Raw genomic sequence first — 14,653 nt, forward strand, 5'->3', positions numbered from 1 at the left:
AACTTTGGCATTTGTGAAGCTTTGAAGAATCTGTAGCCAATAACCTAAGGGAACCATAAATTATGCCAGTTATTTCTGAGGGAGGGATTTAGCTAATTTTTGGGTCCTGGTTCATAGGAAGAATACTGTATAATGCTTCCCCCTGTTCCTGAGCTGTATCCAGAAGATAAAATAATCTTGTAAGGAGACTTCTCAAAGATGTAACTGCAACGCCAAGGTCTGTATCTTCCTACTCACAGATTGTGAGAAGGGAGCTGTTTCTCTCTGAGATCACTGCTGTATGGGGCAGTACTTTCAAACCAGTATACCAGGTTCCAGACAAGCTTGCAGAAGAGGGGGCAAACCTGGTGTCATTTCTCTATATAACATGAGCTCTAATTATACACATGGGAAGCCACCAAGACCTACACTATTAATCACAAAATCCATGCCCCTTCACATGCAGGAATGTTCTCTCTACTACTGACTGACTGTAATGTCCAACCTACTTTCAGATGACTCAGACTGCCTAATAATCTTTAGTTTTTACCACTCCTCCAAAAAAGACAGCTTTTCTGCTGCCTACAGAAACTTTTCAAAACTCTCTGTGTTGGGCTGTGGATTCCAATATATTATCACTTCAGCTCATGCTAATTTAGTTGGCATACTTCAGATGCTTTCAGTCTTAAAAACCTTCGGCTACAAGAAGGTGATCCAGTCAGCTAGACTGATTCACTTCTTCCCTGAGCCTCTGGCAAGTAACCTGTTTCATCAATAAAACTGTACACAGTAGAGCCAGTTAAAACAAATACTTGGTAAAAGGCTAAAGCTAACTTTAAAAAATCATGCACTAAACACAAGCACACAATGACAAACTATATTAAAGAGGAAAGGAGGTCTCTGCAATTATTTGAGGGATTTTTACATGTTTTCCAGATAGCAGATGATTTTGGGTTTAAAAAAATGAAATATTGTATAAACTACAAATTGAATTGGAATGTGTATAAAAATTACATCATCCAAGCTGGAGTCTAGAGTTAAGTCATTAGTGCAATGTTAATGTAGAGCAGATTTCTTTTAAGAAAAATTTTTTTTTCCTGACATGAAATCTTGTGTTTTGAAGTATAAGCAGAATATTATGTTCTTCTAACTTTTCAGTTGACTAAGCCCTCTTATTAAGAAAATACTTTAAGTAAGTCCTCTGAGTCCACTATATCCGGCATGCAAATAATTATAAATACTTATGTCAGTACCAGCCCTGCAAAAATATTTGTCCTAACACTTAGTGTTGATTGTGTTTAGATTTGTCTCTGCTTAGTAATACTTAGCAGCTTTAAAAACCCATTATGCTAGAGGTCAGAGAGGGGAGGGTAATGAACTAGTTTTAGCTTCAAGTTGCTGCCTTGGTAAGATTTTTAAAAAAGTGTTAAAATATGCAATGTGTTCATAAAAATGGAGTGTCTAGAACATCAGAGAGTCCGAGTAAACATTGTACTGTGCCCGATTGACCCTTACATGAATCCTGCATAAATTATTTAGAACTATTGTTCATGCTATTAAAGTGTGTCAGATTTAGAGGATAGAGCTGTATATAAACAAAAGTTATTGTGGCATTTCCTTTGCGGAATAACAAACATTCATGTCCATTGATGGTGCCTGCGGTACATGAAACACACTCCACTACCCTAGTTAACAACTAGTGTACACTCCTGCTGTGTTTTGAAAATAATGCCAAACTGAGTTTCACTTGGACTGGGAGAGTGTCTGGCAGAATCCAAGCTCCAATCACCTTTAATTTGTTATTTAGAGACTAGGACCTACAATATCCAATCACGCTCTCACTTTTTAACATCTCCCACAACCCTTGTCCCCCACTCTCTTGTCACTGATTTTACCGCTTAAAAATAATGCTGCCATATCAGTGGTTTTGGACTCGGTCCTGCAAACAATGGGACTGCTCCTGTGCGTGAAGTTAAGCATGTGCGTCAGTGTTGGCAGGCTCAAGGAGATTGCTGGGGTAGGCCCCAACCTTATTTTAAATCAGCATATTCTAGGTATTTAATTTTTTTTAAAACGATACTGGCATATGTTTAGCTCATGATTTTTTTAGGTATTCCCTCTAATAGACTTCATGTTATCTGGTGAATTGCTCATTGGGAATAGTGTTGCATTTTCTATTAAACTAACACTTATTTTTCTTCAGACAGGAATCAGGGCTTTGGCCTTCTCAGTACGCTAGCAGGTGCAAACTGCAGTATTGGTTCAGAAGAGAACCAAGATACAAAAGTAAACAGTACTTCTTATTTCTCACTTCTTTAAAATCAGTGTTTTTCCTCCTTGCCCTGCCTCCTCCCTGTCACACAGTGTGGTTACACCCTTTGTCTTCCACCTTCATTTTCGTCTCCCTCAGGGGCCACTTCAAGTCCTTTCTAAATGCAGTGTTAAAGGAAATACCCTGCGTAAATGTTATGAGGCCTGAAAACTTGCAGCCTGCATTTTTCTCAAGATTACCTGTAAGATTAATGCCCTTAGTAACTGCATAGCTATCAGCTCATGACTGTGAACTGTTGCACAGCACAGTTCCTGGGAGCTCTGTAACTTTCCCTGGTGAAACTTGGTTGAATTTTCAATGTGGGTGTTGGTCATAAGCTCTCTGACATTTGTGTAAATGCTTTCCCTCAGACAGCAGGCTGGAGCCAAGGAAAAGTTATACAAAACTCTCGTCAAGATGCTGGGTTTTTTCATTTATGTCTGGGAGTAGTGTTTGTGCCAGATTAGAGCTATGGTTTGAGAGGTTATTTTTCAAAAGCCGTAAGTTGCCTGCAGGAATGTTATAGCTCAGGAAAATGTGTACCATGGTGGCAGGACATACATCCACAGTTCTGTACAGCACTTTGGATGAGTAAAACTACACAAGATAGGTGCTCTATCCTGAAAAACTTGCATTTTAAGATACATATAAAACAATCCCTTGAAAAGGCTTAAGCTTTCACGGGAAAACACAAAGCAATTTAATTCTTGGTGTTGCCACACTGCAGCTACATTTGATCTGTAGCTTTAAGTCTTTCACTCAGCTGAGATTTTTTTTTTTAAATGTGAGTAAGAAGATCAAGAATGCTTCTTCTAAACACTCGTTAGACTTTCATAAATGTCTTACTCTCTGAACTCCTGTTGGCTTCCTGAATGTTTGAACTGGAATAGAGAGAGCTGTTTTGTCTTGGTTATAGTAATAACTGGTAGTTTCCCTGACAGCCCCATCCACCAGCAGTGGACAGAGCAGAATCTCATTTAGACAACAGAGGAGATGTAGCTAGCACAAACAACTTGCAGATTGACAGCATTGTAGGTAAGTTCTTCCTTTCCTTAGTAAACAAAATTCTGATGAGCTTTGTGGGGTGAGATAGAAACTGAACCATGATGTGTACAAAAAAGGAACATTCCCAAAGAAAACTGTGTGGGAAGAGAGCCATTACTCATTACAACTGGATGAGTTTGTGGCTTAGCCCTCTGGCCCGTAGATTAACCAGTATCCAAAAAGTCTCCAGTTAGAAACTGTATTAATAGTACTTCTCTAAAGATACCATGTTGACTAGATCCCTGCTCTTGAGACTTTTAAGCAGAAGACCAAGAGCAGGAACTGAGTGTAAAAAAACTCTTCAGAGAAGTGGAATTACAGATAAGCAATTTCCCCTTTTGTTTCCAGCTTGTTTGTGGCAGAATCTTGCTTTAAAGAGACAGTACACAAATCTATGCCTCATCTTTTTTCTACATGTCCTTAGCCTTAACTGCTGGCAGCAGTCTACATTTCCTACCTTTAGATCAAAGATTTTAGCACATGTATGTATTCTCTATTTAAAAAAAAAATTGACATGAACAACATGCACTTGCAGTTATATGTGCACCTCTACGCTGGATAGTGACAGAAGGCTAATGGTTCCTGGGCATCCCCATCCTCTCCCCAAAGATAATAGCATAACTGGGGTCAGGGGTGCCAGAGCCCCTAGAAACTAACTACCTCTCTCATCAAAATCATGGCCCCTTTTTGAGAAATCAAGGCCCAACCCTGCAAGGAACAGATTCCCTCAGAATTTAAGAAAGAGGTTCCACTCACAGTACTGCCAACTGAAAGCATTCAAGTCTTTCTCCACAACCATGAGGGCTAGAAGCATTTTTTAAAATGAAAGCTGGGATCCTCCTGTATGACTACAGGAGCTGGTGCTTTAAGAGAATCTCGAACCATCACAAGACTATCACCATCAAGTTGTGAGAGGAAGCAACACTACACTCATCTCAGAGTAGCTATCAGCCTCATCCCAAACTGCTCTTCAGATCACTGGAAGAGAACACAGAGAATACCTCTGCTTCTGATGGAAAGAGGTTATAGGCTTAGTTCTTTTACAGTATGGAAACAAAATTTAAAAAAAATACTTTTCGGGTTAAGACCGAGATTTAAATTGTTCCCTGTTCATAACATTGAGAGTAGAAATATAAGAAAAGTCCCTAGCTTCCAACATACAGTATTTAACTTGTTGGGCCAGGAGCTGGGATGTATTAGAGGGGACTAATATGAAAACTTCTAAACTGCCTGGTATTGAGTGCTTAACAGAGATTGTCCAACTCCTAGACTTTTGGGGATTGATGGTGATGTTTAGGCAAAAACCAAGTCAGCACTTCAATTTGTAATGATCCCCAGCCATTTCTAAGGCAGATAGTGTTAAGAGCAACAAGAAAACATCTTACATTCTGACATATTTATAGCAATTTTAAACCATGTTCTTAAAATCTGATAAAGTTCAAAACACTTTGTAATGTGTGTCATGTCAAAACTGAGTAACCTAGTAATTAATGACATGAACCAATGGAAAATTCAAACCTTTTATCCATCACGTTGCAAAGGGAGCCAGGAGTCTCACTAGTACTCCATATATTACTTTTAATATCATCCAGCAATTTATCAAACTAACATGCTAGCCAGCAGGAACAGTCTGACTTATTTCAACTTGAATATGCTTATTTCAGATCCCATGTTAGATATGGATATTCAAGAGCTAGCCAGTCTTACCACAGGAGAGGGAGACCTGGAGAATTTTGAAAGACTATTTTCAAAGCTGAAAGAAATGAAAGGTACTGTACCTGTAAATGAAGAGCACACCATCAGTAACCCAACAGTTATATTAAAAAAGCCAGTTAGCAGATTTGGGAACTTCATTGTGTCCATCTGAACGTCTTGAAAGTTATTCTTCTAGTGGGTGAAATCTTGAACACTTTGATCTGCTGTACTTTCCTTTTCGTCTTAACTAGTATTGATCTTGAAAGCAATAGTCCTTTGTCAATAAAACTCTTATCATTGTAGGTAAATAGTGCTTTGTTTTTAAGAACACCTAAGTAGGTCCCACCGGAGTAGCTCACCAACATTCTGCCCTAGCTTTCTATCATGATCTTGTACTCCACAATCTTCTATAAACAATTCCACAACAAGAATTATTTCATTTTTAAAAAATCTAGAACTTCATACTAATCTCGAGGTTTAGAAATGTTTGAGAGGTGAGATCCAAAATACTTAGAACCACTGAATTTCTAGTATAGTTGAATTTTGGAAATCCTTGCTAAAGTCTCCACTTCCTCCCTTCCCATGATTTTGCAGTAGTTCAGAAATGGCTTTCCAATCCTTCTGGAGCACTGCAGTAGGCCATCTCTGTCTCTCTCAATGCTCAGTGACTCTGCTAACCCTTGAGGGAGACAATCTAACATTACTCTTCTTTTCTCTACAGAAAAGGCAGCAACATTGCCCCATGAACAGAGAAAACTACATGCAGAGAAGGTGAGGTCTGAAACAAAAACATATATTCGCCAGACATGTAATTCGAGCTCTTTCTAAACAGCAGCTACCTTTCAGGATTTTAAGCAAGGAATGACTATTTCATAAATAGAAAAATATATCTGCTGCTGCAGCTCTATAAATATAGAGCATTTTCCAAACAGAATACAAATGATTAAATCTTGTGAATGGGCCTGCTGCTGATCTCCCAGGAAAACAGCAACAATATGGAATTTTAAAGTTGAGGAAGGGTTACAGTTATCAGAACTTCAGAAATCATGCAGTAGAACAACTGAAGGCTTGAACCAGCTCCCATTGAAGTCAATGGAAAATGCTCATTGACTTCAGCAGGAATTAGATCAGGCCTTAATGATAAATTTCACAAACCGATTTTATCTTGCAGAGATTCTAAAGCCTTCTAAATTGTCACATCCATTTTGTTGGGATTTTAGCTGGAGAAAGACAATAACATTTCAGCTAGGAGTACTGTATATAGCTGTTGCGACTGTGTTTAACTCCTGCTCACTTTACATTTATCAGCATATAGCACAAACTTCAAGTGTCTTGAGCTTGTTTTGCTACCTTTGACCCACAGGTGGCCAAAGCATTCTGGATGGCAATCGGAGGAGACCGAGATGAGATTGAAGGCCTCTCCTCAGATGAAGAAAACTAAATTAGCTGTAGCTGTTTGTAGGAGAGCTGATGCAATATCCTAAAAGTAATGCTGGACATTTCCTACAAACAACTCACTCATTTTTTGCTGAAGCTGCCAGTGGACTTGGTTTGCTTAAAAATGTTAAGTGATCCTCCTTGCTTATCATTGAAAGTAACACATTCCATAACACCTGAAATGGCATTAGATTGTGTTTGTTCTCCTGCCTGTATTCTCTCTCTGTGTCTGGCTATACTTTTAAAGTCAGTGTGCACCATCTTTACCGTAAGTAGCAGACCAGTTTATTTTTTCCAAATAACCATTTTTGTTGTTTCCTTTGAGTTTTTAAAAAACTATCACTATCAGTTGTATTTTTTCGATGGGATTGTCAAATCCATACTTGAATCTGAGCTCAAGCTTTGAGGCCTGGATTGGTCTAAAGTTTTTGTGTAGAACTAATTTACTGGCTTAAAGGAACCAGACTTGTATGAGGCATGAAGAGAGAACTGCTGAATCGCACTCTATTGAGCGATGGTGGAGGAAGGCCCCAGGATTAGTCCTGTTAACTGATTGCCATCAATGTTAAAAATGGCCTAGGGAAGGGCACAGGCCTACTGCTGGTGAATTTTATCCTAAATGCCTAATAAAAGCCGTCCCCTCAGCAACACTAAATTGTCACATGACGTGCCTTACAGCCTTAGGCTCCTGTATTTAACCGGGAAACTAGAACGTCTTAGACCACCAGCAAGTGGGAGGAGTATTGCTTTGTAGTGGTATTCACTGCTAGAAAAAGTATAGTAGATTAACAATGAGTGTACTTAGCAAAGCATTGCTCTTCCCCTCCCCTCAGTGTAGATGCTCAGTCTGAGTGTCTCTTTTCCTCCCTGGACATTAGGAAGCAAAGACTGATTGGAGATACATTTAGCGTATGAGCATATCAGGCACCATTGAGATAATCACTATGAAGACAAGAAATCTGAAAGGAAGAAGGTGGGGGATGCGGGGTAAGAAGGTAAAGGAAATGCAAGTTACCAATTGAGTACTTTTCTCATCAAACATAACCAACCCTCAACAGAGAGCAGATAAGGATTCAGTGAAAGGAGGTGGGACCTACCTTAAAACAGTGGCCCATAAAATGTCATTCCATGATAACTTCAGCAGAAGAGAAGCCACTTTAGATGATGCAACCAGCAGTCTTGCAACTATTCAGCACAAGAGCCAAGGCTTTTCTAATGCTCCTCTGGCTTATCATGTGCAACCACCTGCATTCTCTAAGCACGTTCCCTTGCCCCCCTGAAAATAGTCAATGTCAAGACAATCTTTTTTACTTTGAAAAGATGAAGAGCTTTTACTTTTCTGATCCTTGAGCCTCAGTGTAAATAAATTTTAGGGATTCTTGAGCCTATACTTTCAGTGAAACTCCATAAATGCATCTATAAAAGCTGAATTTCTGGACGCCCCATGACAATAGGGTCTTTCGCATCCACAGAACTTGGTCTGTTCTTTTGAAGAAGAGTTAGGATCAAATGAAGATGAAACAGGGTGACAGGAACACTCTAAGCCACAAGTCAAAACTGAATTGTAAAGCCATGATTAATAGCACCTAATGCTGCTTTGATAGTAGTTGAGGCTCAACTGTAAGGACTTGCAACTTGTGGTCCCATCACAGCAAAGTGGACCTTTTTGAATGGCAGTCTCTTTGTATGGAGAGACCTTTCACTGCCTCCTGCCTTGGTGTCCAGTCATTTGTGTGTTTCTCCTTCAACTGACTTTGCAGGAGCCATGGGAAAGTCTCAGATATCCTCAGGCAAGAGTCTAAAGTGAAAGGCTGCAGGGATGGATCTGATTCCTTATACTCAGACGAGGGGTAGGGAGGCACTGCTCTCTCCTCAGAACCATCCTCCCAGTCAACAGCGCTGGAAACCAAACTGAATGGCTTTGAGACAACTCTCTGAAACAGCTTTCGTGTTCTGTTCTTTTCCATCTCATCCTGTTCTGTCCTCTTCTCCATGTAGAAAGAGCTTTGAGGAAGAGATCATGGAGTTAAATTATATTGAGCGATAGTCTTTCATGCCTCCTTGCTTCCTGGAAGGCAGAGACTTTACCCTTTGCTAAATATTTGGTCATGTGGTGGGGAGACACATGGCAAAAGAGTAGAGAAGACTCATTTAAATACACTAAAGAGCATCATTTATTTGAATGCTTTATGAAGCAGATTCACATTATACCTCTGGCAGTAATTTAAGATCTTGACTTTTTTTTTTTTTTTAAAGTGCTGGCAGCTGAAGCAATATACACCAGTATGAACCCAAGGGATGCAGGGAATGAGTGCACCAATCCAACCGAAACCCCCCCCCCACACACACACTGTTAAATGGGAGGGAGATGAGGGGGGAGGGGTGAGAAGTCTTTAAAAGACCAGCACAAATTGATACGATTGGCAGTATTTGGTCAGGAAAATACCAGGACTCTAGAACAGCAGTGACTAGCCAGGATTGTCAGCACCGTACGGGGAAAGGAGCACAGCACGTGCTCCCACTAGCACTAGTGGTCTAGCCACTGTAATTGCCATTCGTATCCACTGGTTCTAACACTTGCCCCAGTGTGTTAGCACGTCAGAGCGCTTTGAAACAGCGGAGTGCTGTAAATTCGTATCCCAGCAGCTGCACTTTAAACAAAAATCTATTCATGAGTCAAACTAGCTGTTGTGGCTAGAAAATAAGATTGGAATTAAATTCAGCACCTCAGATTATTGAATTGTATTTTTTTAGATTAAAAATGTGTGTGGTGTTTTTCCCCATTTTTGGCTGCAATATTTCTTACCATGATAGTAGAGGTTTTAGAAATACATAAAACAAGTGTTAGTGGAAAAGCAAAATGAAAAGCTGCTGTATCCTCTGTTTAGGGTTTTCTTTAATGTGTAAACATTGTAAACATGGGCATGGGCTGATTAAAATGCTATTTAAATACATTGGTAACAGTTTGGAAATAATCCATTTTACTCTTATGTTAGTAATTAAGTAGGGACATGGCTTGCAACAGGTGAACTTTCCTTAGCCCTTGGAAAACTGGCATCCTATTGGCTCCATGGAGCTTTCGATCAGGCCCTTTGGTACTCTACTTAACTGCTATTGGTCAAGGTGTTGGCTACCAAAAACTCCCTTTGCAATTTCAATTGGACAAGTGTACCTCACTCCTGACTTAAACACTTGACTTTGGAGGGACTACTCACATGTTTAAAGTTAGGCACATGCTTAAGTACTTTGCTGAACTGGGACCTTAAGCAGTAGTGTAGTATTGCTGTATACTGTCAAATAGCAGCTGGGTTGCCAGAAATAGTAAAGTACTTCGGAGATAGTGTCTTGAAGGATCCCAAAGAAAAGCCCCGAAGCTGCAATTAAAATTGAAAGTGTAAGTTACTTCGTTACAATCTTTGCAAGTATGTGTGTAAAGGGGTGGGTTTGGTGGTAAACAGAAAACTTTAACACTAAAAAGGATTAAGATGAACATTCCAAACCCCCCTGCCCCCCCCACCTCTGCAATCAAGAAAATTCAGGTGAGGATTTTAGCAAAGCAAACGGGCTTCCACAAGACACCAATAATTAGTTTTTAATATGGTGTAGCTGCTACTACCCCATACAATACGAGAAGACATATTATAAAGAGAGACACTTTCAGAGATCCATCAATTTACACATTTTCTGTGTTGCTACTTCTAATTTACCCTACTGCTCCATGGAGGATTGGCTGGTCATACAATTCTGGCTGACTTCAGTGGAGAATAACTGAGCAGATGGGAGTAGGGGAAGTAACGAACAAAAGTAGAGCGGGAGATGTCACTTCTCACTGAAAGGACAAACTTCACTCTAGAAAGCAAATGGTACAGAAACATTACCACAATATTGTTCTACCATGGATGCAGCTGTTGAACATGTTCCCAAATTCCAGAGCAGCTAGTCCATCCAAATGTAATCTCATTAAAACAAACCACATTACAGAAAAATGTTGTGGAACTCCTGGATTACCCGTTACATTTTGTAAAATGAAAGCAGTGGAACTAACTTTAATTTCATCCATTCGCTTTAGTTTTGTGTGATTCAAAAATGCAAGCTTTACAACTTCCAAAAACTTGAGACTTCATTCCGTTAGAAAAAAGTCACCTTGTCATTTATACTGGGTATAAATAAATGGAGACATTTGCATCTCTTGACTAGCGTCACTCGCCCGGCTTCCATCTGAAATTGGCCCTTGCGTTTTTGATCCACAATTGAGATTTGCTAAAGTCGGTTAAAAAAGGTGAGTGTGCATTACACAGATGGGTTCAGTTGTCAAATACCATTCTGCATCTATTCTAAACATAACCCAGGCGTACTTATGAGCTCAGGTTTGGCAGTATTTGTTATCCAGTCTTTGAAAAAAACCCTAAAGCGATCATATGCTGATTGGCCTTTTCAGAGCAGTATGTCTGCATCTACTTGAAATGCATCTTCTGGCTTGACAATGTTTTTACAATTCGTAAAACGCACTTGGGAGACTTCCTAAATTGACACTGTTCTTTATATGGAACAGTTTGTACTTCTTACAGTCCACAGAGAATCTAATGCTGTTCTATATCCCATTCAGGTTGGAATGCTATGTAAAAAGCAAATCAGTGCCTTAACTAATCCCTAGCTTATTACAGATGTAAATTTATCAGAGAAATTAAATTGCCAAAATTCATGATTAAATAGCATTGTTTGTTAGCCTAGGGAGGTTGTGGAATTTCCATCTCTGGAGATACTTAAGAGTAGATTAGATAAATGTCTATCAGAGATGATCTAGACAGTATTTGGTCCTGCAGGGCAGGGAACTGGACTCGATGACCTCTCAAGGTCCCTTCCAGTCCTAGAGTCTATGAATCTAAAACCACCAACCCTGAGAAATCATGAGGATGGCAGGACTGTGGTGTCAACATGATGATTCCAGATCAAGGTAAAAGAAAGCATTACTCATTTTGCTTCAGCCCAGTGCTGAGAATTCTCAGGGGGAAAGGTGCTACTTGCAAAGAACAACAGAGAAGTGTATTTCAAATTAAAACTAATTATACATGGCATTTTTGAGGCAAAAGGGAAGTTTCTTCCAAGCCTTGGGCCATCAGTGATAGGTCCCTCTAAACCCTGAGCATTTATTCCTTACCCATTCTTTCCAAAGTAACTAAACGTTATACTGTTATAATGGATTATTCTTTTTTTTAAATCTTACTAAGTTCTTAGCCTCGCAAATGTGGCAGTGAATTCTTCAGGTTGGTTAAGAGCATAGAGGGAAGGAAATATCCTTTTACTGCCTATAACACCTCCCCTCTTGAAGTCTTACACAACAGAGCTTTGCTTCACACATCGCTGAGCTGCTGCCCCTCAGCTAATGGGAAGGGAACAGCCATCTGGACAATACTGCATCCAGTTCTGGTGTACACAATTCAAGAATGCTGTTTGTAAATTGGAGAGGTTTCAAAGAAGAGCCATGAAAATGATTAGAGGATTAGAAAACATGTCTTGTAGTGAGAGACTCAAGGAGCGCAACCTATTTGGCTTAAAGAGAAGGTTGAGGGGTGACTTGATTACAGTCTGAGTACCTACATGGAACAAATATTTGATTCAATCTAGCTGAGAAAGGTATAATACAATCCAGTGGCTAGAAATTGAAGCTAGATAAATTCAGACTAGAAATGAGGCATACATTTTTGACAGTGAGACTAATTAACTATTGGGACAGTTTACCCAAAGGTGTGGTGGATTCTCCAGCATTAACATTTTAAAAATCAAACAGATATTTTTCTAGAAGATCTGCTTTAGGAATATTTTGGGACAGGTCTCTGGCCTGTGCTATACAGGAGGTCAGATTAGATGATCACAGTGGTCCCTTCTGGCCTTGGAATCCATGAAGATAGCAGGAAAAGTCAAGGGCAGGGATCCAAACTGATTATTGAATTGTGCATATTAAACAAAGCAAGAGACCACCACAATTTGAGAACTATCCATCTGCTAACCAGGAATTTTCCATCATGCTCTAGTATTTGGGCATTAAAAAATTCTGCATGCCAAGCTGTAATACGGATGCATAATTCTATAATTATGCTTACAAGAAGAGGGGTTTCCTGCCAGTAGGTATCAGTCATTTGCTATGCAATATTTGCTTAAATTAAAGCCTAAGAGGAATGATATTTCAAACTTTTTCAGTAATACATTTGTGATGTGTAATTGCTTCATTATATTTTTCATTTGTCATTGAACATGTATTTTCTTTAATCTCTAATTTCATTACAAATGACTAGCTTGTGATACTGAAGTACAAGAAAATCAAGAATTATAAATTAGGATGACCGCTAACAGAACGAAATTGATTTACTACATTACCTTTGCTTTTGGCAAGCCTAATGAAAATCTGGACGAAGCCATTGCATTACCACATTGTTGGAAAGTGGAGTGGAAAAAGCATTGTTCCTTAAACCCCTTATCGGAGGGGGGTGAGGAGGGGAAGGGAGAGGAGGATGGGAAAAGTGTACTGCTCAATTCTATGACACACTGGGAGGGCAATTAGACCAGTTCATAGAAATAGGCTTTTTGGCTCAAAGTTACTCTACTTGCTTAATAATGCTAGGTGAGTGTGCTCCCTACCCGGACTCTGTGATGCCTGAATTAATCTACGCTCTCAACAATGCATGCAGCAGAACTACCTTCCATTACTGCTGCTGCACCTACTCTAGAACTTCATAACATAATGCACCAGTGGTGCAGCTCCAGCAAGAGCTACAACAGCGCAAGCTGTAGTGAGCCAGGGCTCAAGCATTTACCACGCTGCCTAACCATTAGATGGGTCGGCAAATGTCTGAGTCCTCTCTATGCTATATCTGCCATCAGCGAAGTTGGCGCTTGGTAAATTACGGCTATTGCATTTGCCAGTGCTGACAAAGTATTTGAGAGTCTGGCATAGGGTTGGAGTGACGTGCCCAAAATAAAGAAATAACTAGTTCCCTGTTTAATTAAAGTGACCACAGAAAGAAGCAGCTATGGTTCACTTCTGGCAACACAATTGGACTCCAAGGAATCATTTTCTAATGCAAGGTTTGAAAGAGCTCTACTGAGGAGGAATAGCATGCACACACAACAGATGTTCAACTCAAAACCAAGGCAACTGTACCATTGCTCCATGATGCACGTACGCAACTCCAGGTAGTGGGCTACACATGAGCATCCAGAGAAGATTAGATTTAGAGTCTGTAATTTTACAAGATGGAGCTGAGAAGAGCTATTTTTAGTGTTGCCATTATAGGACTTGATCCCCACAGAGGGGAGATACAGAAAACTGATACTAACACTGTTAAAAGGAATGCTGTACGTTTCAAGTTTTGGTGGTTTTAAGTTTTGGAGGCGACTGATGAATCCTATGGTTCACAAAAATGCAAAAGTCAGGAATGACTCGAGTTGTGCATAAATAAAGGTGCTGCGTGCAACCTCCCCATGGCAGTCCCAAAGTGCACATGCTCTCACTTACTCTTTCAGTAGCAGACCCTCTGAGCAGAGATTGACAAACTCCATAAGTTTGCATAATGTATTTTTTATTGTTCCAGGCTTTTAAAAAAAAAATTAGTGGGAATACAGACACTACCATCTCGCCTCCTTCTGAAAGGAAAGGGCTACAATATCTAACAAGTTGCCAACAATCTTCAAAACACCAGCAAGCACTCTCTTTCAGACCAAGCTGTTCTGCGTAAGGATGTGCAATTCACATTTCAAAACTGCTGAATGAGTGTGGATAGTTTGGTATATATGAAATATATATGAAATATTCAAATACAACTGTAACAAGTTTCTACTGTAGGAACCCTGATCAAAGGGCAGGTTCCTTACTTGTTGATCTTACTATCCTAAGGGAAGGGCTTTCAACCCACTTATCACAATCAATGACAACCTGGTTACAGACCTATCCATTAGTACAGCTTTATGTTTTTTACTAATATATGGTGTGTATAGAACTATACAGGAAAAAGGTCCTCTTCTTTGGAAAGATGAAGGGCTGAGCTGCCCATGATATTTAAACCTAAGACTTCAAGGATTTTGTACCTGACGTTTAGATCTCTGAGGTGTAAAACACAAGTGATTTTAGAAACAGAGGTCCAGGCTAAAGCTGTAGATATTTCTATGTACTCCACAGGCCTTTGACAATGA

General features: G+C 39.7%; 1 protein-coding gene and 1 long non-coding RNA gene across 2 annotated transcripts in view; one reads left to right on the forward strand and one right to left on the reverse strand.

The window, feature by feature from the left end:
• The window catches only part of AAGAB (alpha and gamma adaptin binding protein), a 27,204-nt gene extending 18,498 nt beyond the window's left edge, over positions 1-8,706 (forward strand). The window contains exons 6-10 of the mRNA XM_030577062.1: positions 2,183-2,265; positions 3,232-3,325; positions 4,999-5,103; positions 5,751-5,800; positions 6,393-8,706. Coding sequence (XP_030432922.1) covers positions 2,183-2,265; positions 3,232-3,325; positions 4,999-5,103; positions 5,751-5,800; positions 6,393-6,470 — 410 coding nt within the window. The 3' untranslated portion in view covers positions 6,471-8,706. The remainder of the gene's footprint in view (positions 1-2,182; positions 2,266-3,231; positions 3,326-4,998; positions 5,104-5,750; positions 5,801-6,392) is intronic.
• Positions 8,704-11,253, reverse strand: LOC115658336. Its single transcript, XR_004002242.1, has 2 exons — positions 10,174-11,253; positions 8,704-9,840 (listed from the first exon to the last, which is right to left on the reverse strand). It is a non-coding gene; the product is annotated as an uncharacterized LOC115658336 (long non-coding RNA).
• Between the last annotated feature and the right edge of the window lie 3,400 nt (positions 11,254-14,653).

This window comes from Gopherus evgoodei, chromosome 10 (genome assembly GCF_007399415.2).
Source record: "Gopherus evgoodei ecotype Sinaloan lineage chromosome 10, rGopEvg1_v1.p, whole genome shotgun sequence".
Classification (NCBI taxonomy): domain Eukaryota; kingdom Metazoa; phylum Chordata; order Testudines; family Testudinidae; genus Gopherus; species Gopherus evgoodei.